The following is a 27,162-nucleotide window of genomic DNA, read 5'->3' on the forward strand; positions in this document are numbered from 1 at the left end:
CCCTCAGGTGGGCGTCTTCCGCGGATACACCTGAGCCAGCCCGGCCGAGTCCGTCCGCCCCGCCCCGCGGAGCCCGTCCCCTCTTGCTCCGCCCCCTCCATTCCCATTGGCCTGCCTCCTCTTCGTTGCGCCCAATCGCAGCGCTTAGCGCCAAATTTGAATCGCTGTTATCGTTTGAATCTGGAGGGCGCGGCAGCGGGTTTCCGCGCCAGAGCAGCTAACGCCGGGCACCTCCGGGACGTCTCTGGGCAGGGCCAGCGGGCCACCGGCGAGGGCGAGGGCCAGGGCGGGGGGAGCGGGGACTGGGGCCACGGCGAAGGTCGGGGGCGGGCCGGAGGACTGAGGCCCGGTCCCTGCAGCGGAGGTGGACGCGTCGCCGGCCCCTCCCGGTGCGGACTCGGGTTGCTCGCCGACGAGCGGTGGAACCACTGGTGTCGCCCCGGGAGACTCGTCCTGGGTGAGCTGCGGCCGGGGAGCTTCGGGGGCGGGGGCGGCCGGCAGGGCCGGAGGCCGCGTGGACCCCTCGGGGCTATGCGGAGACCAGCGCCGGAGCGCGGCCTTGGCCCGGCTCGTCCTGGGCTCTGGCGTGGGGTCTCGGTGGGAACTCCCGGGAGCCAAGAGCCTGGCGGGCGGCGTCCTGCACGCAGGTCTCTGGGGGGGCTCTGGGTGGTGGAGGCAGCCCCGGGCCTGGCTGGGGCTTCCACCGGGGTCAGGTAAGGCGTGGGTCGGGGCGGCAGGGGCAGCGGTGAATAGTACACGCGACCCCAGTTGGTCACTTACAAGTAACTTCTTAGCTCTTTGCTTTAGAATAACCCTCACCCCCTGTGTGTTTTATTTTTGTTATTTTGTTCAGTGGCGTGTAAAAGTGCAGTCAAAGGATTGCTTGTAAGTCTGCTTCAGCAAACCTTTTGATGCCTGACCTTCAGGATTATAGTCAAAATTCCTGTTTAGAAAATGGGTCCTACAAGACGCCTTGTTACCATCAAAAGGAGCGGGGTCGACGGCCCCCACTTTCCACTGAGCCTTCACACCTGCTTGTTTGGAAGGTGAGCCCTGCCCACCCGCGGACAATTTAGACAATTTAGCTTAAAACCCTCAATACTAACTAACCAGAGATTAACAGACGAGATGCACAGCTCTAGGGTTTGCTCAGGACTTCCTATGTATTGTCAATGCTACTGGTTGTTTATTATGAAATAGAATTCGAAGACAGTGTTTACATAGTTGTGTTTTGTCAGTCAAACAAAAAGTTTTAAATTGATTTGATAAAAATATAACTGGAGAAAAATGTAAAGGATTCTCAAATCCTGCTTCACTTCAGACTGTCTTTAGACAGTCACTGTGTTCATCTGAAATCTCTCCAAACTGGGCATTCCTTGGCTGCTGGGGAATATTATTGAACAAATGAAGCAAGGAATCTGTGTATGGCTTGTTCGTCTTTTTGGAAAAATGGAAATGGGAAGGAAAGTCCTTCTGATTGTGTTTTGAGAACTTCTCTTTCGTTGCTTTGGTGTTGGTGATGGCAGTAACTCAGGTCCCCGTGTAACAGGCACCATTAATCACACCCCCTCTCCTTTTCTAACATGTGATGGATAAGCTACCCCGCTGTGGAACCCTGTGTGGTGGAACCCTGACCCCCTTCTACCCACACCCCATCCTCCTACCAGCCCCACTCCTGCCATGTTCCACCACACTTCAAGCTCTTTCTCACCTTGGTGCTTTTAGCCAGTTCAAACTTTCATCTCTGGAATTTCTCTACCCTCCTACGTGACTGATTGCTTTCCAACTTTCAGAGACAGGATCCCTGTTACCTGAGAAGAAGCCTTTACTGAGCCCTGCTCTTGTCTTTCCTAACCCCACACATGGTGATGAGGCTGTGGTTTGTCTGTCTCACTACTGAGCTCCCCAAGGACAGGGACTGTCAAGTTAATAATTACTCGGTGTCTGGTATGGGGCCTGGCATATGAGAGGTGATCGCTATTTAGCACTCTGGCAATAACATCAGTCATAACATCAGCTGGAAAATTGAGTTTGGAATCAGCATGCAACAGTGGTTATCAACTGAGAGCCGTATTGCCCCCCAGGAGCTATTTGGCAAAGTCTGGAGACATTTTTTTCATGTCACAGTGTGGGAGGCACACACTCCTGGGGTCAGGGAACAGGTCGGGGTTGCTGGCAAGCACCCTACAATACACAGGACAGCTCCCACTGTAGAGAACTAGCTGGCCTCCGATGTCAGCAGCACCAAGGTTAAGAACTATTGATCTATAGTGATTCCTGATGGCAGTCTCCTGCCAAACAGATTCTCAGTTCTAACGAGATAGTCTTTTTCTCTCTCTTGCTGGGATGTTCTGATACCTAAAAATCATATTCTCTTCTTTGGCTTAAAGTAGCTGTTCACTTTCCATAGCTTCCACTCTCTTCAAAAGGGAAAAACAAAAAACATTTTGGTACCAAATAGCAGTAATTCTGTTATTATACTGTAGTGATTAAGTGGTTTTTTTTTTTTTTTTTTTTTGCGGTACGCAGGCCTCTCACTGCTGTGGCCTCTCCCGTTGCGGAGCACAGGCTCCGGACGCGCAGGCTCAGCGGCCACGGCTCACGGGCCCAGCCGCTCCGCGGCATGTGGGATCTTCCCGGACCGGGGCCCGAACCCGTGTCCCCTGCATCGGCAGGCGGACTCTCAACCACTGTGCCACCAGGGAAGCCTGATTAAGTGTATTTTTATACGAGATTTTATAATCCAGAAACCCACTCGTAAGTGTTTGGTCATGATACAGGTAGGAAGGGATATTCTTAGACTCCAGAGTTTCGTATTGAGTACAGAGGAGGCATACAGTCTGCTCAAACGTGTAAAACCACAGGATGGTAACAGGAACACCAGAGACCCAAAGAGCCTTGTTAAGGACGTCTTTGATTAGTTTCTGTGTGGGTTTGGGAATTCTCCCTTCAGCTGCTTCCTGCTGATGTTAGTTTTCTGTAAAGAGACAGGTTGCATCTATATAATGTGTTGTTGCTTGTAGATTAATGTCTGTAATGATAGGAGGCTTGTGACTCTGTCAGTTAATAGTGTAGTTTATTTATTTATTTATTTATTTTTGGCTGCGTTGGGTCTTCGTTGCTGCGCACGGGCTTCCGCTAGTTGCGGCGAGCGGGGGCTACTCTTCGTTGTGGTGCTCGGGCTTCTCATTGCGGTGGCTTCTCTTGTTGCGGAGCACGGGCTCTAGGTGCGCGGGCTTCAGTGGTTGTGGCTCGTCGGCTCAGTAGTTGTGACTCGCGGGCTCTAGAGCGCAGGCTCAGTAGTTGTGGTGCACGGGCTTAGTTGCTCCGCGGCATGTGGGATCTTCCCGGACCAGGGATCGAACCCATGTCCCCTGCATCGGCAGGCGGATTCTTAACCACTGCACCACCAGGGAAGTCCCAACAATATAGTTTTAAAACAATAAAAAGCTCACAAGTTATGAGCATTTACTGTGTGCCAAGCAAATGACAGACTGAGTAACATTTAATTTTCTGAAGAACACCATGATATGTTTGCCGATGGAGTCCTCTTTGTATATGAGGAAACTTGAGACACGGAGAGGTCCTAGCATGAAATAACAGCATTTCTGGTGATGATTAAACCTTTAAACATGCATAGCATTACCAATAAACATACATAAACCTTTTATATAGAAAAAAAAAAAAAAAGCACAGAGTACAAACAATAAATATTCTCCAAACTGATGTAAAGTACTCCTTTAGTTGGATCTTGTAAGCATAGATATTTTAGTGAAAGGCAATTCAATTTTGTATTCGAATATTTTCCATTATAATTATCTTAAGTACTCTAAGTTTTAATGATTTAAAATAGTTGCTGATAACAATACTTATAAAAATTGTGGGCAAAATGCAAAGATCATTTACATTGCCCAGTTTGTCTTTCCTTTATAAAGTCTTTACATTTACAGATCAAAAATAGAGTCAGATGCTGTTTTATTTTGAATCACTGATGTAAGTTTCTTAAATTACAGCAACCTAAAAAGTCTTTATTCTTTTGAATTAAGGGGTATCGAGTGTGACATTCGTATTCAGCTTCCTGTAGTGTCCAAACAACACTGCAAAATTGAAATCAATGAGCAGGAGGTGAGTGGGTTTTTGGAAGTCTGTTTTTTAAAACTTTTCACTTTTTATCCATTTGTTAGTTTACAGGTTTCCCTCTCTTTTCTACTTATAGGCAATATTGTTTAATTTCAGTTCCACAAACCCAACACAAGTAAATGGATCTACTTTTGATAAACCGGTACAGCTAAAACATGGAGATGTGATAACTGTCGTTGATCGATCTTTCAGGTAGGTAAGAAATGGGCCACAAATAAATAGACCTCCTGATTCACCAAAAACTAGCCTCACAGTTCATCAGTGATCCTTCTCTAATGCGGGTGAATGTCGACATGTTTGAGGTTGACATTCCCAATACAGTCTTCATCTAAATTCACGTGGATCTAGAAGGAATGGCAGGGGAGGTTTATTGTGTGCTCCAGCTCAAAGATTTGAGAGCAGGTAACCATGCCAAGGTGGCCAGGTCCTAAAGAAGTGTCATTTGGTTGCAAGTGTTGTGAAACTGCATTCATCTTACTTTTTTCATTGTAAAGTAAAATACACTCATAGAGAAAGTTACAAAACGAGACGTGTGACCCAACTTACCATGAAGTGACCAGTTTTGTGATTATCACCTGTCACGGACCGAATTGTGCTCTCCCTAAATTCCCAAGTTGAAGTCCTGGCCCCCCCAGCTCCCCGGAACGTGTCTGTCTTTGGAAATAGGACCTTGAAAGAGATGATAAAGTTAAAATGAGGCCATTAGGCTGGGTCCTAATTCAATCCGAGTGGTGTCCTTATAAGAAGAGGAGATTAGGACACAGAAGCCAGGGGAGCAGGTGTCCAGAGGGGTGACCATGGGAAGAGGCAGCAGAGGGCGGCCGGAGCCAAGGAGAGAGGCCCCAAGGAAGCCAGCCGTGCGGACACCTTGATCTTGGACTTCCAGCCTCTGGAACTGGGAGAAAATAAATTTCTCTTGTTTAAGGCACCCAGGGTGTGGCGTTTTGTTATAGAACTAATACACCACCCAAGTCATAAACAGAGCATTTCCGGAAGTTTCTTTCATGCATCTTCTGATCATTACTTCTTCCCTGCACCAAGTAAACCGCTAATGCAGCTTTTCTGATAGCATGGAATTCTTTAGAGTTCTACTACCTAAGCATGCATCTCTAACCGCTATGCTTTTGTCTGCCTTTATTAAACCCCATAAATTAGTAACTGAGTTCTGCTTTTATGGTTGTGGGATTCATAGCATGGATGGGATGGATAGATTCATCCCAGTTTGTTCCTTCTCACTGCCTAAGGATTTCACTGAAATAATATCCCCAGTTACATACACATTTATACACAATTTATTCATTCTGGATGGACATTTGAGGAATTTCCAGTTTCTGAAATGAGTCAGAGCTTGCTTTTTATGATCAGATATGGTTAAATTTTTACTAATCTGTCCTGGGTGTTTGGAAAAACTGTGTTTTCCACAGCTGCTGGGTGGGGTGCTCTATCTGTGTAGGTCCATCAGATTCAAATTCCTGACTCTAGAATCCTAGTAAATTTTTCCCCTGATTCTTAGTTACCTGGACAGGTAAGCTGAAATCACGCATTGAAGATTTTTTTTTTTTCTTTTTGTTTTTTAACTTTGTCAGCTTTTGCTTCCGATATTTTGAGGCCATACTATGGGTTTAAATTAAGAATGGTCTCCTCTTGGCGGATGAAGCTCTATCATGTATCATTCTGAAATGTCCTGTACCTTTAGTAATGCTTTTGATGAGAGATTTCATACTATAGTTTGGTTTTTTTTTTTTAAATCACATTGCTTTCAACTTTCATAATCCTTAAGGTTTTAGAGGATCTTTTGGAACCAGCAGTTAGGTGCACTTTTGTCTATAACTGGTTGATCTTGATGGATTGACCCTTTTATCATTATAAAATGTGCAGTGTCTCTGTGAGTAATTTTTATCTTCCAGTCTATTTTGTCTGGTATTGGTACAGCCTCTCCACCTCTCTTCTGGTTACTATTTGCATGGTATATCTTTTCCCGTCATTATCCTTTCATCCTATTTGTGTCTTTGACTCTAAATTGTGTCTCTTGTAGGCACACATTCTACCAAATGGAACTCCATCTTCGTAACTGCCTTCATTTGTATTACATAGATATTTTCTAATTTGAATATCCTGGTCGTTTCTTCTTCTGTGCTTTTTGTGAATTTGCCTTCATTTTTAAAGGGTATTTTTTATTAGATAGAGAAATAAATATTATTCCTAGGTAGGAAATATTTGATGAGGAATGGAGAACAGAAGTATGTCCCCCAAATGAGAGGCTGCTCAAATTAAGATTAGTTGAGATGACAAAATACCTCCAACAAAGACTAGGACATGGGTCATGGGAAGAAGGGCTTGATTCAGAACTCTGGTACCATGAGAAACAATTCCAGACGCTTTGGCTGCTTCAGAGCTTACTTAGGTGGCATCTAAATTCGAATCAGGCTGTCTCACCGAGGTACCCGAGTTCAGTACGTGTTATAAAAGTTTCTGTGAATGGATACCTGAGGTCTGTTAGAACGACCATGTCTCTTGCTAAATATCTCTGCGTCTTCCTAAAATATGCCTGTCCTTGTCCAGATACAGATGGAGTAAGTGGGAAGCTGAAAAGATCATAGTGATCTTAAAGTATAGCTCTGTGGTTACCCTGCAGTGAATGACATCACAGAGTGATAAAGGTGTCAGATGCCACCCAGCTTCTTGGTTGACCTTCCAAGCCATCAGATGATTTCCACGAACTAAAACTAGCAGACACCAGGTTTTGCTCTCTTGTGCAGTTGGTTCCAACACAGGAGGTGCTCGGGGAAGTTGTTGAATCTTACAGACTAGTCAGGGTTCAGAAATTTAATCTGGTCCCAACCTCTGACCGTGGTGTTCCAAAAGAAACCAATTTACCTAAGTTTTTAGCGTAAAAACACTTTCCTAATTTCTTTCCATGAATAAGGTAATATCTTGAATAAAACCTGATCTTTGTTCCTTGCTCCTTGGACATTAGTCAGATGTGGAAGTTTTTGCATTGGTTACAAATCTTTAATCTGAATATGTGCCTGTCATTCTGTGCACTTCAGGTATGAAAATGAAAGTCATCAGAATGGAAGCAAGTCACCTGGATTTCCAGGACAAAGATGGGAACAGGTGATGGGGGGATATATTATGGAACTTTGGGCTCTGATTCCTTTGCATGATGATATGAAATCATTTATATGCACTTGGACACTGATTTCTCACAAGGGAGAACGACTTACCAGTTATAGTAGGAAAATGTCGCTAAGGTAGTAAAACAAGTTGAACTTAGATATATTAAGATAATTTAAACTATCCTTCCTCTTTTATTCAAAATGAGAGTACTAGGTGTTACACTTTGGGCCCAAGGTCTCCTAAAGTATCTCACAATATGATTTTGCAAACCTTTGGTTAGGGCAACCCTGACGCAGAACTCAGATTCCAGAACCACATGATCTGGCGGCTCAGTTTTTGTCCCTTTGTACTCATCGGGCTTTATTTATCCAAAATAATCACATCAGAGTTGTAGGTACCAAGGATGCTTCCCAGTTTTGACAGACAGATGACCCACGACACTGGAGGAGAGTTACTGCCCTGTGTCTAGCAGTGGAGAAAACATATTCCAAATGGCCCCCACCTTATTAAAATGCAGTCTGGGCCCATCCTGGGAGATTTAGTAGGACTTAGAAGGTTCTGGGTTAATCCTGAGACTTCTTATCCTTCTTACTTTTTATGAAGCTACTCAAGCTATTCTCTTCTGACCAGGTTGGAATTCCCTGGCTTAAGAGTCTTAGCACAGATACTCCTGAAATCAGCGGTGGGCTCTGCATTTGAAGTTCCCTGCTCCTGCCATGTGCCCTTGCTTCCCCAGAGGACTAACTTTAATGTCAACCCTGCTCATTAGCTTCGGGGGAAAGCTAGCTTTTGAGGTATCCCACCCACCGGCCAACGCCGCTTCTAACTTGTTAGTAGGCATAAGGAAACCAACCAAAAAGCTGCACTATGGGTTAGATAAGAGGTCCCAATGGTCTATGAGCTGTTCGTTATCTGCATTGTGATAATGTTAATATTGAAGTTGAATACTTAGAACATGTTATTTGACAGTGATTTTTATGGCTATTGGATATTATAGTACAAAAAATATGGGCTTGTATTTTGCACACATTTTTAAATTTTAATTCATTTTTATTGTTCAGTCATATGATTCCTTTTGTCAACTTCAGACTGGAAGTTAGAAACCGAGCCCTCACGTGGGAAGTTTGAGAAGCAGCGTATTCAATACCAAGATATCGGAAATGCGTTAAAGAAAGAAGTTAAAGTATTTGCCTTTGGATATATTTTGTGATTTCCCCCCCCAATAATTCAGAGGATATTATTTTTCCTCCTTTGAAATAATAGTGGACTTTTATATCTTACAGCTGTGTTATTCTGCAGTTGTTCCTCACCCTCTAAAAAGCTGCCTGGGAAGGAATGTGAAGGTGGCCCAGCAGGAGGGCTGCACCCCAGCCCCGTGCTCTGAGGGCACAGGGCCTCTGGGTGCACTGTTTTTGCTTTTGCCTTAACTTCTGGGCTTTCAGATAAACCCTTAGTATCTGCCAGCAACGAGCACACATGCTAAGTGGAGCCCCACTTCACCCATGGGTCCTGTAGCCAGCTTTTGATAAAACAGTGTAAAGTCAATAATTCTGTGCCCGTGGTAGGTTCCCAGATACTGAGTGTGGATGACGTTTACTTTTAGCTTTGATTCTTCTTTCACAGAAGTTCAAGGAAGTTATAAAAAGTCACTGAGGTTCAATTTAAGCAATTTTAATCTTCAAGTTTGTTTCTTATTCTATTACTATATTTTTAAAAAAATCAACTGAGAAATGCTTGTGTTATGAGTACCAGCCCAATGTCTTGGGCTCGTTTCTCCAAGTCTCTGAAAGTTCTCTAAGAACAGTTGGGTAGAGAAGGTCATGAACAGGAAGAACATTTTAGTAAATACGACTGTCGGTATTTGAAAAGGCATCTAAATTGCTGTTCTTATCTGCCAATTCCCAGGAGCCTTCGCGTCGGGTCTCAAGATCTAGCTTCCCTTCCAACCCTGGTTAGTAGATTTTGGTTTTGTCTGGGATCCTGTAAGATCTGTTCTCTATGTAGCTTTGTGGCAAGGAAGGGACAGACGTAGGCAGACACGTGAGTTAACTTTTCTCACAAGCGATGTATGGGTGCCATAGGCTTGTTGGAGGGTCCATGTAGAGATGAATTGTCATGCTCAGTTGTCCCCCTAATTCTGACCAGACTGATAGCATTGGACGTCTCCTGTTGGTTATAGGAGGTGTAGGAGGCTACAGTGATTTATTTATTTTCATCATGGAACTAGTACCAGAATACCATTATAATACATTTTGGACGTTAAGAAGTTTGTAGGCTAAGTGAAAAGCTAGGTTTTTAAGATAATTTGAAATAATTTTAAAATGTGAATCTTGCCCATGTTAATTAATCATTGAGAAAATCTCGAATTTCTGCTTCTTATTTCATAACTCACTGTCAAGATGGAAAAGTTCAAGATGCCAGTGCCCGTTCAAAACTCACGGAGGAAGCTGCTTCAGGAAGGCCTGTGGTGCGTGGGAAGGATGTCACAGGAGATGGTATTGTCTCGGGTGGCTCAGAAGATCCTGTTGCTGGGAAAACACCTAACAGCATTCATTCCTCAGAACTTCTTGGAGATAACGGCAGAAATGCAACAACTCCCACTGCTGGGGATTCTCTAGAAGATTCCAGTGTAACATTCGGGAGCCGTAATGCAGAATTGAAGGCGTCTTCCTCTATAAAGCGTCTTAAGTGGAGTGACCCAAATGAGTCTCCCTTTCGGAAGCTTTATGAGTCAATGAAGGTGGAGTTAGACGTGAAATCAGGAAAAGTCAGTGTTCTACAGAATCGCAGAAAATCGGGATCACAGAGTCATTGCACAACAGAAAGAGAAAGCACTGGTGGTTTACAGAGTGAGACTCTGGTCTCACTTAAATGCAGACCAACATCGGGCCAAAGCCCCCAAATTAAGGCAGACGCTGTTTCCGGAGAACGAGGAAGTAGCCCGACTGAGGGAAAGAGCAGTGATGAGCCATTTCAGACCCCCAAGGAGACCAGGAGCCCCAGCGTCTTCTGCACAGAGAGAGAGACGCTGAAAACCACGACCCCTGTACGCTCTTCACAACAAAGTCCCTCACGGAGTCCGTGGAGTGAAGACCTGAGTGTCGTCGCTGGTGGTGCATCCCTGAACCTAGGTCAAAGTGAAGGCTCCGGGGCAGAGAGTAAAACGTTGCCGCCTCACAAGTTCTTACCTAGAATTCAGACGCCCATTAGAGTTGAGAGTTTTGGAAATACACCAGAAAAACTTTGCCCTAGAAAGAGGAAGAGGATTCCTACAAGTGTTGACGATCTGACAACAGAAACAGAGATTCTGCATCAGACAGTTTCAGCTCCGTTGGTCCCTCAAGCTGAAAGGAAGATTCAAAGCCATTTTCTCAACAAGCCTGAGAAGCTGGGCGTGGCAGCTGATCCGGTGTGCCCTGGGTCACCCCGTCTTAGCTCGGCTGATGGCAGCAGCTTCGGCGATTCCACGAGTAAGTTTATTTAACTGTAAATTTATCCCCCCCCACCCCAGATTTACACCTACCTTATGTCTAGGTATGAATTAGTGGGACCTTCCTTCATTCACAAATGATTAGCTCTGTGAGGCACATAAGGGCACATCTTCATCATCTACTCGCAGATTTGCGTGAAGACTCAGATAACCAACCAACCAGAACAAGTGCTGCTTATTAGGGAAGAATTAGCGGGGGGTCTAAGGAGAAAAGGTGGTCCAAAAACATTTGATTCTTCTCTCTATCACAAAACAAAGGAGAATAAGCATAAGCATAATTGCTTTTCACAGGAGTTTAATTCTGAACTATAAGCTCTTTTATCCTATGAGTTTGATCCTCTAGAATAAGTCAGTGGAAATCCCTTGGAAATCTTTACATGTGGGGTGGCTTAGAACACACCTGCCCCATCCCCATGGGTTTACGTGCCAGGTGTTCTTTTACGTGCCTTTCAGACACTCATTTCCCATCCTCTATTCTGGCAGCAGGAGGGCCCACGGGACAGTTCTGTTCTCTTCCTTTTGCCAGTGGGGAAACCAGTAACCTAATGGCACCCCGTGGGTGGCAGGGATGTGACCCGTGGAGGAGGCGTGGTAGCTCCAGGGCCTCCCACGCTCCTCGGGGGCCCCCAGGTGTTCTGATGCTGTGCCCTGCTGTCAGCTCTGCTTCTGCAGGGAGCCCCCGGGGCAGGGGACCCACGCACATCAGTCACGGAGTCCCCACAAGTCTTACAAACGGGGCGCCTCACTTAGGCAGGGTTTATGTTGACAAGTGGCTCGCAAAGATGGATAGTGGGGCTTGGGACGCATGAATTGCCCATCTGTCAATAAATATCACCAGGAGAAGTTTCCAGCTCGAATTCTACACACTGGGTAGGTCTGAGTGAGACCCAAGTGTGAGTCTCTTGGAAAAGCTTTCTCAGGCCCCTGCTGAAGCCTCAGCCCCATCGCCCCCCTGCTCCAAAGTGGGAGCCACTGCTCCAGGCCACTCCCTTTGTTAAGCTCTGTCCACACAGGACTTGTCAATGTTTAAAGAAAGTCCTTGTGCTGTCAGGTTGGGACTTGGCATTTAGTGGTTTGTCCTGGGTCCTTCCTGAGCTCTTGAAGCAGCGTCACCTTCGTCAGCATCACAAGAGAGTAAAGGTGTGTGAGGTGCCAGGTTTCAGTGAATTTACAGTAAGTTTGTCTTTAATGGTAAATGGAAATAAGTCACACCTATGGTACGGTTCTCCTTTGCCCTCTCTGCGTCTGTACCCATTCTTCTAGATAAGATGGATGGGGTATCCCTGAAGAGGAGGCGGGTCTCCTTTGGTGGTCGCCTGAGACCTGAATTATTCGATGAAAACTTACCTCCTAACACACCTCTCAAAAGAGGAGAGACACCAAAGCAAAGACGGTCTCTGGTCACCCACACGCCAACCGTCCTGAAGAAAATCATCAAGGTGAGTTTACCCACTGGTGCCCCCTTCGGGTCTGATGACAGCTCCCATCCTTGGTCCACATTCTTTCCAACCCCTCACACTAGTAGAATGACAATGAACACCTTTTGCTCTCTGATAACAAAGTAAAAATATAAAAGTCTCTATGAGAGCTCATTCATGTGGGTGTTGGGAAATGAGCACCTGGGTTCCTAACCACGGCCCGAGGGTGACTGAGCGCAGGTGGGTCCTCAGGACTTTCCTTCTCTGCAGAGGCCTCCTGCTGACCACACTTGCAGGGCCGGGTGGTCATGCTAGGATTATAGTAAATACGTTTGGAAAGAATCTGGAGGCATCATGACACAGAACCGTAAGGTTTTGGTGTTTTTCCCTTTTAGAATTACAAGGTGAAAAGAAAAATCTTGGATGGCAGCACACCCAGGATTTTCATGAACAGCTCTTTACAATTTTTCATCACCTACCCTAGGCTGTGATCTTAGATCTCTAGACAGGTGTTGGGCCACAGCTCGCCTTCATCAGAGGGCCTGGGAAGTCTTTAATTTCCTTTCACACTAACAGGCGTGTGAGGTACGTCTCCTTTCCTTCCCTTTTATATGGGCTCCCCCGGAAGTGAGTGGCTGGCTGTCTTTCCATGCAGATCAAAGGTGGTTACATTCCCATGGATGGAGTTTCCTTGGACTTAGATAAGAGCCTCATTCATGAGGAAGTTCCTTTCATCTTTCCACCTGAAATATCCCAATTAAGATTTGTTTGGTGCTTTCCCCCCCCCCCCATTTTTTTTTTTTTAAGTAAGAGAGGTAGACTCCCGTCTCTACCATATACTTGACCGACACTGGTTGAACTGTTTGGTGCTTCCAGATTTAAACAGTTTGGGATTGACACATACACATGGCTATTTTTAAAATAGATAACCCACAAGGACCTGCTGTCTAGCACAGGGAACTCTGCTCAATATTCTGTAATAACCTAAATGGGAAAAGAATTTGAAAAAGAATAGACGCATGTACATGTATCACTGAATCACTTTGCTGTACACCTGACACTAACACAACATTGTTAATCACCTATACTCCAATATAAAATAAATAGAAAGCCTGGTGGTGCTGAATTCTCTTAGCTTTTGCTTGTCTTTAAAGCTTTTGATTTCTCTGTCGAATCCGGATGAGATCCTTGCCAAGTAGAGTAATCTTGGTTGTAGGTTCTTCCCTTTCATCACTTTAAATATGTCATGCCACTCCCTTCTAGCCTGTAGAGTTTCTGCTGAGAAATCAGCTGTTAACCTTAAGGGAGTTCCCTTGTATGTTATTTGCCGTTTTTCCCTTGTTGCTTTCAGTAATTTTTCTTTGTCTTTAATTTTTGCCAGTTTGATTACTATGTGTCTCTGCATGTTTCTCCTTTTGGGTTTATCCTGTATGGGACTCTCTGTGCTTCCTGGTCTTGGGTGGCTATTTCCTTTCCCATGTTAGTTTAGGGAAGTTTTCGACTATAATCTCTTCAAATATTTTCTCTGATCTTTTCTCTCTCTCTTCTCCTTCTGGGACCCTATAGTGCGAATGTTGTTGTGTTTAATGTTGTCCCAGAGGTCTCTTAGGCTGTCTTCATTTCTTTTCATTCTTTTTTCTTTAGTCTGTTCCACGGCAGTGAATTCCACCATTCTGTCTTCCAGGTCACTTATCCGTTCTTCTGCCTCACTTATTCTGCTATTGATTCCTTCTAGTGTATTTTTCATTTCAGTTATTGTATTGTTCATCTCTGTTTGTTTGTTCTTTAAATCTTCTAGGTCTTTGTTAAACATTTCTTGCATCTTCTTGGTGTTTGCCTTCATTCTTTTTCCGAGGTCCTGGATCATCTTCTCTGTCATTATTCTGAATTCCTTTTCTGGAAGGTTGCCTATCTCCACTTCATTTAGTTGTTTTTCTGGGGTTTTATCTTATTCCTTCATCTGGTACATAGTCCTCTGCCTTTTCATTTTGTCTATCTTTCTGTGAATGTTGTTTTTGTTCCGCAGGCTGCAGGACTGTAGTTCTTCTTGCTTCTGCCGTCTGCCCTCTGGTGGATGAGGCTATCTGAGAGGCGTGTGCAAGTTTCCTGATGGGAGGGACGGGTGGTGGGTAGAGCTGACTGTTGCTCTGGTGGGCAGAGCTCGGTAAAACTTTAATCCACTTGTCTGCTGATGGGTGGGGCTGGTTTCCCTCCCTGTTGGTTGTTTGGCCTGAGGCGACCCAACACTGGATCCTACCTGGCTCTTTGGTGGGGCTAATGGAGGACTCTGGGAGGGCTCATGCCAAGGAGTACTTCCCAGAACTTCTGCTTCCAGCGTCCTCGTCCCAATGGTGAGCTACAGCCCGCCCCCCTCCTCTGCAGGAGACCCTCTAACACTAGCAGGTAGGTCTGGTTCAGCCTCCTGTGGGGTCACTACTCCTTCCTCTGGGTCCCGATGCGCACACTACTTTGTGTGTGCCCTCCAAGAGTGGAGTCTCTGTTTCCCTCAGTCCTGTCGAAGTCCTGCAATCAAATCCCGCTAGTCTTCAAAGTCTGATTCTCTAGGAATTCCTCCTCCCGTTGCCAGACCCCCAGGTTGGGAAGCCTGGCGTGGGGCTCAGAACCTTCACTCCAGTGGGTGGACTTCTGTGGTATAAGCGTTCTCCAGTTTGTGAGTCACCCACCCAGCGGTTGTGGGATTTGATTTTATTGTGATTGCGCCCCTCCTGCCGTGTCACTGTGGCTTCTCCTTTGCCTTTGGATGTGGGGTGTCTTTTCTGGTGAGTTCCAGTGTCTTCCTGTCGATGACTGTTCAGCAGTTAGTTGTGATTCCGGTGCTCGCGCAAGAGGGAGTGAGCGCACGTCCTTCTACTCCGCCATCTTGAACCTACAGAGAAGTTATCTTTGTGGTAAGGTTTCTTATGCACATTTAAATCTTGTCAGGAGCAGCCTCAGCCATCAGGGAAGGAAGACTCTTCAGACGTCTGTCTGGAAGTGACTGCACAGAATGCACTCGTGAGATCTCCAGCTCCTAACGCCGCTCCCACTTCTCCACACGCACCCGGCCGGTGCCGTAGGTTATCCAAGGCGTCTTCCATCGCCAGCGAGAGCAAATCTCCACATCAGACAGATATTCCCAAGAGAGGAGGGAGAAAGAGTGGCAGCCTGCCCTCCAAGAGAGCTTCCGTAGATCGAAACCAGCATGGCCTCTTACAGATGATTTATTCCAAGAGAAGGAGTGGCGCATCTGAGGCCAATTTAGTTGGTTAGTGTTGTATCAGCAGATAAGTTTCAAGGTTGATTTTCTCATTAGTGCCGGTTTTGAGAAGTCTCAACATCTTTTCCCTGTGACAGTGGCAAAATCGTGGGCAGACGTGGTAAAACTCGGTACCAAGCAGACCCAGACCAAAGCTGTTAAACGTGGCCCTCCAAGACCCCTGAGCAAACGGCAAAGAAGAACCAATACTCCGAAGGTAGGTGTTCCAATATGAACTGCTCTTTGACACATAATATGATTAAGGGATACATTAAGTGTGGATTGAGGCTTTGACGCTTTGGTGATTTCCTGATTGTTTTCCAGAAGCTGACTGGCATCGTTCACAATCAATTTAGCACAGGCCACGCAAACTCTCCCTGTACCATAATAATAGGGAAAGCTCACGTCGAGAAAGTGAACGGGCCAGCTCGGCCCTACAGGATGCTGAACAACTTCATGGTCAACAAACCAGTGGACTTTAGTGAAGATCTTTCAGGTAAAAGCCACAGCCATGGCTCTTAGGAATCGGAACCCTTTCATCCTCCTGTGTGGGTCCACATGGGTGGGTATCACATTTGTTTATCTGCTGTGCATGGGACAGGAGGATAAACAATCAAGTCAACTCGGAGGGTCATGGTATTCAAGGAAGAGGGTGCTGGATTGGAGAACAAGGCCAGGTCCTTGACGATTTGGGGTCACGTGGCCTGTAGGAAGCAGGTATGGCAGGAAATGCACATCTTTACCTGGGAGAGCAGTGCAGGTGTACGACGTTGGCAGCAGCTCTATGGTGAAGAAAGCAGCCTTGCTCTTATAATTGCCAGAGTTGGAGCAATTGGTTTGAGTGGTATTTTGCTTCTTCAAGATTTCCTTTCCTTCCATGTAGCTTAGCTGGTTCGTGAAACAAAGACTTCTTTGAGCCATTCATAGTTGAGCCAGTATTGCTATTTTCAGTAAAAGTGTGATGTGAGCTGCTGACACTTGTAGTGGATTAGGACCACGGCAGGACCCTGGGTTGCGGATTTTCTGCTACATCATTTGACCAGTGGTTTCCATTCTGAGCACTTCTGGAGGGAGGTGACACTTGAATCCATTAGGTGGAATCTTGTTTTTATCTCCTGGCAGATCTTAAGATGGGAGAATTGTTGTACCACTTATAAAACCCATGCAAGGTACCCTCCAACGAGAATCACATTTGCATCAACATATTTAGCTTTTTAAAAGCAAACTTTAAAAACATAGCACAGTGATAGCCAGAGTTCTGATAGCATATGCTCCGTGAGTAAAAAACAATTTGAGCTTATACACCCCGGTACGCAGATATACGTGTATCTGTGTATCCTTGTAAACTATGCACACATGTGAGTGTACTACTATATATGTTACAAAGCATTGAAGATAAATTCTCAAAAGTATTTATAAGAAATAGAAGTTTAAATAGTACCTGGGATGGTAAGTTTTCTCAGCCTTCCTTCAAAACATTTTTCTAGGCATTCCACAAAGGCCACCCCTCAGTGTGAGTACTTTTATGACAAAACATTAATATGTGATGAAATATTAAATCTTGGATATTTTAAGTAAGGCCTGAACTGTGGCGGAGGAATGAGCTTTTTAAGTGGGTTGCCTGGCTTGGGTGCCTCCAGAACAGGCTTCCCAAACACAATTTGCAGACGGCTGCCAGACTGAGAGAGCGTTTTGGTCCCCTGATGTCAGAATGAGAGAGAAAAGTAAGGAGAACAGGAGGAGAATGAGAGTTTGAGAAACTTAAATCTTCCCTTTAGAGAACTGGATGGGTTTGCTTGTTTGTTTTCTGAGATTATGTTAGTACTACCTTTTGGTGTTAAAATGAAAAGATGGTGATATTATTACTTGACAATAGTAAAAATGGGCAGTCCTATCTCACTTTTAAAATTTGGACATTTTATTGGTACGTAAACCCTTGTAGTGCATAACCTAGGACTTATCGAAGGAGCATGAGGGCCCTAGATTTTGGGGTGCATGGAGAGGGGCCCTGAAGGGCAGCCTCTGTCCTCTGGCCAGTGCTCACAGCTGGGGTTTACTCTAGAAGAGGGTGGACATCGACTTCCTTCATTCCGTTTTCTTTCCAAGAGGAAGGCCGGAGAACAGGCCATATATGAGTCTAACTTCCCATTGCCCTCTTCAAAAAATGGGTTCACAGCTGATGCATCAACCTCTCCTGTGAGACCCTGTCTCCCAGAAGCTCTAGGGAGTGGTCTGTTGTTTGCCTTCCGACATTCCCTCTGTTGTACGTGAGGACAGGTGGGCTTGTTTGCGGGTATGAGCAGTCTGTTAACTGTTTTTCCACTATTTTCATGTAACAGGGCTGCCTGAAATGTTCAAGACTCCAGTGAAAGAGAAACCACAAAGGATGAACCTGTGTCCCTCCACTTTTTCCAATTCAGAGGATTTGCTTGGAAAAGAGCTTCCAGTACCTCATTCAGGAGAAAAACCTCTGCTGTGCGCTTCAGAAAATTCTGGTTGGTTTCCTTTTTCTCCCCTGGCACTTTGATCTTTTCAGTGGAAACTGTAGATGGTCTTCTTTTTTCACAACAGCTACTGTATTATTTCTCTACGACAGATATTCCTGATAAAGTACCATGTCCCGCTTCCCTGTTCCATTGTTCTTAGGGGAGGTTTCTATCAGCAGCTGAACTAGCACTGTCTTTCAGAGACTTGCATGAAAAGGCATGCCTTTTAAATAGTTTCACTAACTAACCGTAAACTGCGTGTGTACACGTGGCCTTCTTTTTGTGTGTGTGTGTGTGGTATGCGGGCCTCTCAGTGGTGTGGCCTCTCCCGTTGCGGAGCACAGTCTCCAGACGCGCAGGCTCAGCAGCCATGGCTCACGGGCCCAGCCGCTCCGCGGCACGTGGGATCCTCCCGGACCGGGGCGCGAACCCGTGTCCCCTGCATCGGCAGGCGGACTGTCAACCACTGCGCCACCAGGGAAGCCCCGTGGCCTTCTTCATTTAGCATAAGTAAAGAGGCTGACAAGAAGGCAAGTGTAATGATCTCTCATCATACTTATATGTAAATTACTCAAATGTGAGAGTGCTGTCAGTTACCAAAGAGAAAGGCAGCAGGTGTGCACCGCACAGGTACTCCTGTTAATCTCTGGTTGGGCACCTGCCGCAGGATGAGAGTGAGATGTGAGTCTGTCTCTCTCTCATTTACACTGGTCACCGAGTTTCTGTCATAGAGGGGACAGCATGCTACACTCAAGATGCTTCCTCTCGCTAAAGAACTGATGTCTCCTGTGTAACATGGACCCTTAGCATATGAAATATAATCCATATTATTGCATTGGTGGTCCAGCAGATGAAACAGCTGTTTCTCCCATTTGATGAAAAAAATGTGTGTGCTCAGCTCACTGAGACCTGGCTGGCAGCCTAAGGAATGGTTTTCTTTTATCTGATCCCCCACAGACCCTTACCACTGCCTATGCATGACCCCACTCTGTGTCACCCAGAAACATTGTTCTTAATTGTGTGTGGTGCGCGTCAGGCAGATTTATGGCCACGTAGGCAGCCTCGCATGCTGAGATGGACGGGAAGGCTGGTTTATTGGCTCTTAAATACCTCGTCAGGCTAAAATACCACGTTGGTGCACAGTGCATAGAATATACTCATCATGCATGTTTTAATCTCTCATAGGACAGAATGTGGCCCCCGGGGCTCAAGATGCACCAAAAGAGCTGTCTGATCAAAGTTCTGCAAGCCCTGCCTTAAGACGCCAGTGTATTAAAATAAATGAAAGTATTATGAAAACTCCTAAGAACGTGTATAAAACAACAGGTGCTGAGATGAAAACTCCAGCGTCTGAGGCAACGACACCAAAGACAACATCAAGTGCAAACGAGTTTAGAAGGTCCATGGAGCTCAGAAGCTCACAGACACCAGGTGTAGAGTGTAAAAACGAAGGCCCCAAACCTGACACTCTTGAGAACGTCTTGGGAAGATGTCTGAGGAAAGCACCACAACCAGAGCAGAAGCTGGAGGGAGACATGAAGGGAAGTGAAACATGTACAAAAAACATGGACTCAAAAGAAAATTCCAAAAAGATGTTAGCTCTGAGGAGATCGAGAATTGCTTCAGAGCTGAGGTGTGAAATAACAGCAGACCCGACCGCCCTTGAGAGCTTGCAGGAGACAGAGCCTGAGGAAGACCAGGTGGACATCCCACGTCTCCTGCAGGCCCCAGCTCATCCCAAGGAAGCAGTGGACGCAGAGAACAAAGCCACAGAAATGCACTGTAAATCTCCCAGATCAGGAACAGTCGGCACGTCCACCAGGACAAACACACAGCTCAAGACACCTTCCTGGAAAGTGGATGTAGAAGATGCCTCAGCCCTCGGAAAACTCACACAGACACCAGGGAAAACCATGCCCATGCACAGAGAGCCAGGTGATGACAAAAGCATCAAATTGTTTAAGGAAACTCCAAATCAGAAACTGGACTCATCAGAAAATGTAGCTGGAAGTAAGAGGCGGCCAAGGACACCCAAGGGAAAGGCCCCGCCTCTGGAAGACCTGGCTGGCTTCAAAGAGCTCTTCCAAACCCCAGATCATGCAAAGCAACCAATGACTGATGAGAAAACCACCACAATACCCTATAAATCTCCAGCAATAGAACCAGTCAACACACCAAGTAGAAAGGGACGTCTCAAGACACCTTCCCAGAAAGTGGCTGTGCAGCAAGATGTCTCGGCTCTCAGGAAGCCTCAACAAACACCAGGGGAAACCACACACTCACACAGAGAACCAGAGGGTGGTGACAGAGGCATTGCATTGTCTCAGGAGACTCCAGGAGAGAAACTGGACCCTGCAGAAAATGGAACTGGAAGCAAGTGGCGGCCAAGAACACCCAGGAAAAAGGCCCCACCCCTGGAAGACCTGGCTGGCTTCAAAGAGCTCTTCCAAACCCCAGATCATGCAAAGCAACCAATGACTGATGACAAACCTACCACAATACCCTATAAATCTCCACCAGCAGAAGCAGTCAACATGCCGACAAGTAGCAAGAGACGGCTCAAGACACCTTCCCAGAAAGTGGCTGTGCAGGAAGATGTCTCGGCTCTCAGAAAGCCCACACAGACACCAGGGGGAGCCAGGCACTCAGACAAAGAACCAGAGGGTGGTGACAGAGGCATTGCAGTGTCTCAGGAAACTCCAGGAGAAAAGCTGGGCCCTGCAGAAAATGTAACTGGAAGCAAGTGGCATCCAAGAACACCCAAGGAAAAGGCCCCACTGCTGGAAGACCTGGTTGGCTTCAAAGAGCTCTTCCAAACCCCAGATCACACAGTGGAACCAATGACTGATGACAGAATCTTCAAAATGCTCTGCCAGTCTCCACAACTAGAACCAGTCAACACACCAAGTAGAAAGGGACGTCTCAAGACCCCTTCCCAGAAAGTGGCTGTGCAGCAAGATGTCTCGGCTCCCAGGAAGCCTCAACATACACCAGGGGAAACCACACACTCACACAGAGAACCACAGGGTGGTGACAGAGGCATTGCAGTGTCTCAGGAAACTCCAGGAGAGAAACTGGACCCTGCAGAAAATGTAACTGGAAGCAAGTGGCATCCAAGGACACCCAAGGAAAAGGCCCCACCCCTGGAAGACCTGGCTGGCTTCAAAGAGCTCTTCCAAACCCCAGATCATGCAAAGGGACAAATGACTGATGAGAAAACCACCACGATAACCTATAAGTCTCCAGCAGTAGAACCAGTCACCAGGCGAACAGGTAGAAAGGGACGGCTCAAGTCACCACCGGGGAAAGTGGATGCAGAAGAGCCCTCAGTGCCCAGGAAGTCCACACAGACACCAGGGGGAGCCAGGCACTCAGACAGAGAACCAGCGGATGGTGATAAAAACATCAAATCATCTAAGGAAACTCCAAAGCAGAAACCGGACTCAGCAGAAAATGTAAATGGAAGCAAGAGGCTGCCAAGAACACCCAAGGAAAAGGTCCAATCTCTAGAAGACCTGGCAGGTTTCAAAGAGCTCTTCCGAACCCCAGATCATGCCAAGGAACCGAGGGCTGTTGTCAAAACTCCCCAAATGCTCTGCATGTCCTCCCAACCACAGCTAATTTTCACACCAACCAATACGAAGAGATGGCTCAAGACCCCTCTGGGGAAAGTGGATACAGAGAAAGAGCTCTCAGCATGCAGAACGACGCAGTCACCAGGGGAAACTAGGCACTCAGAGGGAGAACCAGTAGATGATGATAAAAGCATCAAATTGTTTCAGGAAACTCCAAATCAGAAACTGGACTCATCAGAAAATGTAGCTGGAAGTAAGAGGCGGCCAAGGACACCCAAGGGAAAGGCCCCACCCCTGGAAGACCTGGCTGGCTTCAAAGAGCTCTTCCAAACCCCAGATCATGCAAAGCAACCAATGACTGATGAGAAAACCACCACAATACCCTATAAATCTCCAGCAATAGAACCAGTCAACACACCAAGTAGAAAGGGACGTCTCAAGACACCTTCCCAGAAAGTGGCTGTGCAGCAAGATGTCTCGGCTCTCAGGAAGCCTCAACAAACACCAGGGGAAACCACACACTCACACAGAGAACCAGAGGGTGGTGACAGAGGCATTGCATTGTCTCAGGAGACTCCAGGAGAGAAACTGGACCCTGCAGAAAATGGAACTGGAAGCAAGTGGCGGCCAAGAACACCCAGGAAAAAGGCCCCACCCCTGGAAGACCTGGCTGGCTTCAAAGAGCTCTTCCAAACCCCAGATCATGCAAAGCAACCAATGACTGATGACAAACCTACCACAATACCCTATAAATCTCCACCAGCAGAAGCAGTCAACATGCCGACAAGTAGCAAGAGACGGCTCAAGACACCTTCCCAGAAAGTGGCTGTGCAGGAAGATGTCTTGGCTCTCAGGAAGCCCACACAGACACCAGGGGGAGCCAGGCACTCAGACAAAGAACCAGAGGGTGGTGACAGAGGCATTGCAGTGTCTCAGGAAACTCCAGGAGAAAAGCTGGGCCCTGCAGAAAATGTAACTGGAAGCAAGTGGCATCCAAGAACACCCAAGGAAAAGGCCCCACCGCTGGAAGACCTGGTTGGCTTCAAAGAGCTCTTCCAAACCCCAGATCACACAGTGGAACCAATGACTGCTGACAGAATCTTCAAAATGCTCTGCCAGTCTCCACAACTAGAACCAGTCAACACACCAAGTAGAAAGGGACGTCTCAAGACCCCTTCCCAGAAAGTGGCTGTGCAGCAAGATGTCTCGGCTCTCAGGAAGCCTCAACAAACACCAGGGGAAACCACACACTCACACAGAGAACCACAGGGTGGTGACAGAGGCATTGCAGTGTCTCAGGAAACTCCAGGAGAAAAGCTGGGCCCTGCAGAAAATGTAACTGGAAGCAAGTGGCATCCAAGGACACCCAAGGAAAAGGCCCCACCCCTGGAAGACCTGGCTGGCTTCAAAGAGCTCTTCCAAACCCCAGATCATGCAAAGCAACCAATGACTGATGAGAAAACCACCACGATACCCTATAAATCTCCAGCAGTAGAACCAGTCACCAGGCGAACAGGTAGAAAGGGACGGCTCAAGTCACCACCGGGGAAAGTGGATGCAGAAGAGCCCTCAGCGCCCAGGAAGCCCACACAGACACCAGGGGGAGCCAGGCACACACATGGAGAGCCTGTAGGTGATGAAAATGACATCGAAGTGTTTAAGGAGACTTTAAGGCAGAAACTGGTCTCAGCAGAAAATGTAATTGGCGTCAAGAGTCGGCTAAGAAAGTTTAAGGAAAAGGCTCAACCCCTGGAAGACTCGGGCAGTTGCAAGGAGCTCTTCCAAAAGCCAGGTCAGGCCAAGGAACCGGTGAGTGACATTAATATCGCTCCAGTGCCCTGCCAGTCTCCACCAGCCGGACCAGTCCCCAGGCCAGCAAGTAGAAAGAGGCGCCTCAAGTCACCACCGGGGAAAGTGGATGCAGAAGAGCCCTCAGCGCCCAGGAAGCCCACACAGACACCAGGGGATATGCAGAGAGAGCCTGTATGTGATGAAAAAGACGGCAAAGCGTTTAAGGAAACTTCAAGGCAGAAACTCAACCCTGCAGAAAATGTAATGGGCATCAAGTGTCGGCTAAGAAAATTTAAGGAAAAGACCCAACCCCTGGAAGACTCGGGCAGTTTCAAGGAGCTCTTCCAAAAGCCAGGTCAGGCCAAGGAACCGGTGAGTGACGTTAATATCGCTCCAGTGCCCTGCCAGTCTCCACCAGCTGGACCAGTGCCCAGGCCAGCAAGTAGAAAGAGGCGACTCAAGTCACCACTGGGAAAAGTAGACCTAGAAGAGCCCTCAGTACTCAGAGAGCCCATCCAAACAGCAGGGGAAACCACGCACAGAGAACCAGTAGGTGATGAGAACAATATCAAAGTGTTTAAGGAAACTTCAAGGCAGAACCTGGACTCGGCAGAGAATGTAATTGGCGTCAAGAATCGGCTAAGAACATTTAAGGCAAAGGCCCCACCCCTGGAAGATCCGGCCAGTTTCAAGGAGCTCTTCCAAAAGCCAGGTCAGGCCAGGGAACTGGGAAACGATGCTTCTGGAGTTAAGAGAGCCCCAAAGCAAGCAGCAGACAGAAGAAGACCTGTAGAAGTATCCCAAAGAGTCCTCAGGGCCCCTAAAGTAAGGTTCACGGGAGACCTTGTGGGCAGCAGAGACCCTGTAAAATCACCAGGTGAAAGCTGCATCTCCCCGCCCCCCAAGAGGAAACTGGGAGAAGATGCAAGGGTTGTGGGAAGGAAGAGGCTATGCCCTACGATGGCTGCACGGGACCCTGAGGAAGAGAAGCCCCTCCAGAAGAAGCAGAGGACAGCCCCCAGGGAGAGACAGGAGCCCCCCAAACCCTTGGGAGTGAAGAAGAGAAGTGTGAGGATTCTGGCACAAAGGACTAAACCTGAGGGAAACCTGCCCAACAGTGACATGAAAACTAAAGCTACGGATCCACAAGGAGAAGACGGGCACGCTCCAAAGAAGGTGATGTAATCGTGTGATGCAATCGTGTGATGCAATCGTACCGCGTCATCTTGGGGGGATGCTCCCCATTCTGCTATAACGTTGGCTATAAGTTGTACATAACCCAAACGTAGGTGTGGGTACCCTTTCCCCGCGGGGTCCACATTCAACACAGTGAGTAACTGCGGACCTTCGTAAAGCATCCTTTGGGGATTTCTAGAGAGAACAGGCTAATTTGGGAAAATAACTGGTCAAAATTATCGTTACACGTTTTGCCAAGAACTTCTCAGGAAGTGACTGAGTTGTGTGTTCACCTTCCAAAGTGCGGAACTTCGTGCGGAGAAAAAGGGGGCAGTTCAGCCCCGCCTCGTTCCAGACACATCCAGACCTGGAGTGTGTTGGGGAGAAGTAGTATCTGCGTCAGCATTTAAACAATTAGACACTTGTTGTTTACACGGGGCGTGTGTCCTGGGAAGAGCGTAACTGTCAGGGTTGTCAGATAGAGAAGCTTGTAAATTCGATTCCAGAAATTGAGATTTTCCTGTCCTGCTCTATCGATGATTGTTAAAGGGTTAGGAATTCCTTTACTACCTGAGTAACGGGGCGTTCTCCTGCAATACCCTTTTAACACCTGGTATAATCAGACTGACATATATGACATTCAGACATTGTGATTGGAATTTATACCGAATCCCTTACTTACAGTTTACCAGTAGAAATGGTGACTTCTCCATTGGAACAAAGTGACAGGCACTCCTTGACGTGATTCGATTATTGGCATCTTAGAAAATGAACCAATGGAAAATTTTCCAATTAATTCCCCTTTTGAGCTCACTTTCAAATGATTTTCTCCGTGTTGAGTTTTAAGGTTTGTATTCCTCATTCTTGACGTTTTGTGAATTGTCTTTTGAATTTTTTTAGGGAATGTCCCTGCGTACCAGGCGCCCCACTAAAACCAATATAGAGGAGCAAAGACCTGGGGGTCTTATATCAGCAGGAAAGAAGAAAATAAAGAGAAGTGAAAAGAAGTCCATGAAGACCTCCCAAGAGATGAAGCTACAAAGCCCAGAAGATGGAGCTGAGAATCCTACCTCTGGGGGCAAAGGTCAAGAGAGAAGGGGGCACTTGAGATCCGGGAAGCAGAATCAGAAGCCTTTGCCTGATGCAACAGAGGAGACAGCAAGGCAGGAAAGGGTGGAAATCCCCGTGAAGAAGCAGGAAGAGAAAGAAGCAACGGAATATTCAGACTTCAAGGGTTTGAGATCCAGAAAGATTACTCTCCGCCCTCGAGGAAACCCTTCGGAGAGTGAATCCGAGCAGAGAGTAACCCGGGGTGCCAGGAGATGTGCCAACAGCCTTCAAAAGGCAAGTAATTTCCTGTTTCTCTTTTTTTAAGTGCATAGAATATTTCAGTATAATTTTTGCCCCATATTGCTAGAGCAGAAAGAACACATGATATGTAATAACACGCCGCCAGCTCCCCGTTAGACTAACGTAAGAGGCATGAATCTCAGCCACGTTTTGTGGCTCTATATTCAGGTGTATCTGGCTTGGGAATTCCACTTTGAATAGTAAATTCACATTATAAAGTCATCATTCAGGAAAAACAAGGGATGGGACGTCCCTGGCGGTCCATTGGTTAAGACTCCAGCTTCCACTGCAGGGGGCTCGGGTTCAGTCGCTGGTCGGGGAACTAAGATCCTGCTTGCCGTGGCCAGAAATTTGTAAAAAAGGAAGAAAAAGGGATTTATCCAGTTAGTATTTTCTGACTGCTCATTGCCTACCTTGTATTAAGATTCCACGCTGCTGTCTTCAGTCTCTGGTTAGAGACTGAGTGAAACCTCCAGAGGGGTAACGCCTGATTTCCAAGGCGTCCCTTTGGAAGGCTGGGAGGAAGAGCACGTGGAGGTGTGTTTAGGGGGGTAGTACCGTTAAGAGCTCCCATCCGGGAGGCAGTCTGGTGTCCTTTGTCCCGTCCCAGATGTGGCATCCCAAATGTGCTCTCCGCTCACGCTCACGTCCTAGTGAGGGGTGGTCCCCTTCTAACACCTCAGTTGTTTAGAAGGCCCAAAAGATTTTGGCCTGAGAAAAAAACCAGGCCGAAACCTTTTGGGTCTTCTGGTTTTTAATTTGTTTCACATCTGGTCAAGTTGAGATTTTAAAGAACCTCATGTTTCATTTGTAATAAAAGTTTACAGCTTGATTTGTTTCAAAACAGTCAACCAACTGCAAGCACCTGTTAATAAAGGTCTTAAATAATTGTCTTTGTGTATAAAAGAAAAAAAAGATTTCAGCCTGATAACACATTTGAATTCACTTTTTCTGAGTGGTATTTATGAAAATGAGTGAAAATGTGTGGAAATTTTCTTTCTCTTTTTATGATGTATTAACTTAAAAATAGCTTACAAACCTTTCTATCAAAGGACACAATATTTAACTTTAAAAAATTAAATAGTAAAAACAGCTTAAGGCAACTTTTACAGGCTCTATCTTAAAGTTTATTTCCAACCTCAAGATTAATTTTCTAGGACTAAAGGCCTGCATCACACCTAGAAAGGACCGGGGTTTTTGCAGAGTCGGTTACAAAAATTGTTCTTTTAAATTACTTAAGAGTTATATTTTTGTTCCCAAACAGGAAAATGACAATGTGGATGTCAAGAAAATAAGAACCAGAAGTCATCGAGACGGTGACGATAAATAGCCAAGAAGTTTAAAAGGGAAAAACGTGTAA

At 46.4% G+C, this 27,162-nt stretch overlaps 1 protein-coding gene across 1 annotated transcript; it reads left to right on the plus strand.

Moving 5' to 3' along the window:
• Window positions 1-954: 954 nt before the first annotated feature.
• MKI67 (marker of proliferation Ki-67) lies at window positions 955-27,162 on the plus strand. The gene is made up of 14 exons (XM_059052231.2): window positions 955-1,046; window positions 4,047-4,125; window positions 4,217-4,332; window positions 7,191-7,257; window positions 9,166-9,211; window positions 9,660-10,730; window positions 12,014-12,189; window positions 15,112-15,433; window positions 15,523-15,641; window positions 15,749-15,920; window positions 17,764-17,919; window positions 19,096-24,452; window positions 25,353-25,796; window positions 27,067-27,162. The coding sequence occupies exons 1-14, from the start codon at window positions 955-957 to the stop codon at window positions 27,130-27,132; spliced, it is 8,283 nt and encodes a 2,760-aa protein (XP_058908214.1). The 3' UTR covers window positions 27,133-27,162.

This window comes from Kogia breviceps, chromosome 2 (assembly GCF_026419965.1).
Source record: "Kogia breviceps isolate mKogBre1 chromosome 2, mKogBre1 haplotype 1, whole genome shotgun sequence".
NCBI classification, from domain to species: domain Eukaryota; kingdom Metazoa; phylum Chordata; class Mammalia; order Artiodactyla; family Physeteridae; genus Kogia; species Kogia breviceps.

Bases quoted from the DNA above. Each gene is read 5' to 3' on its own strand.
- MKI67 (XM_059052231.2), top strand. From the start codon at position 955: ATGGGTCCTACAAGACGCCTTGTTACCATCAAAAGGAGCGGGGTCGAC. The intron at 1,047-4,046 runs GTGAGCCCTGCC...TTTTGAATTAAG, and splicing joins CACACCTGCTTGTTTGGAAG to GGGTATCGAGTGTGACATTC. The intron at 15,434-15,522 runs GTTAGTGTTGTA...TCCCTGTGACAG, and splicing joins ATCTGAGGCCAATTTAGTTG to TGGCAAAATCGTGGGCAGAC.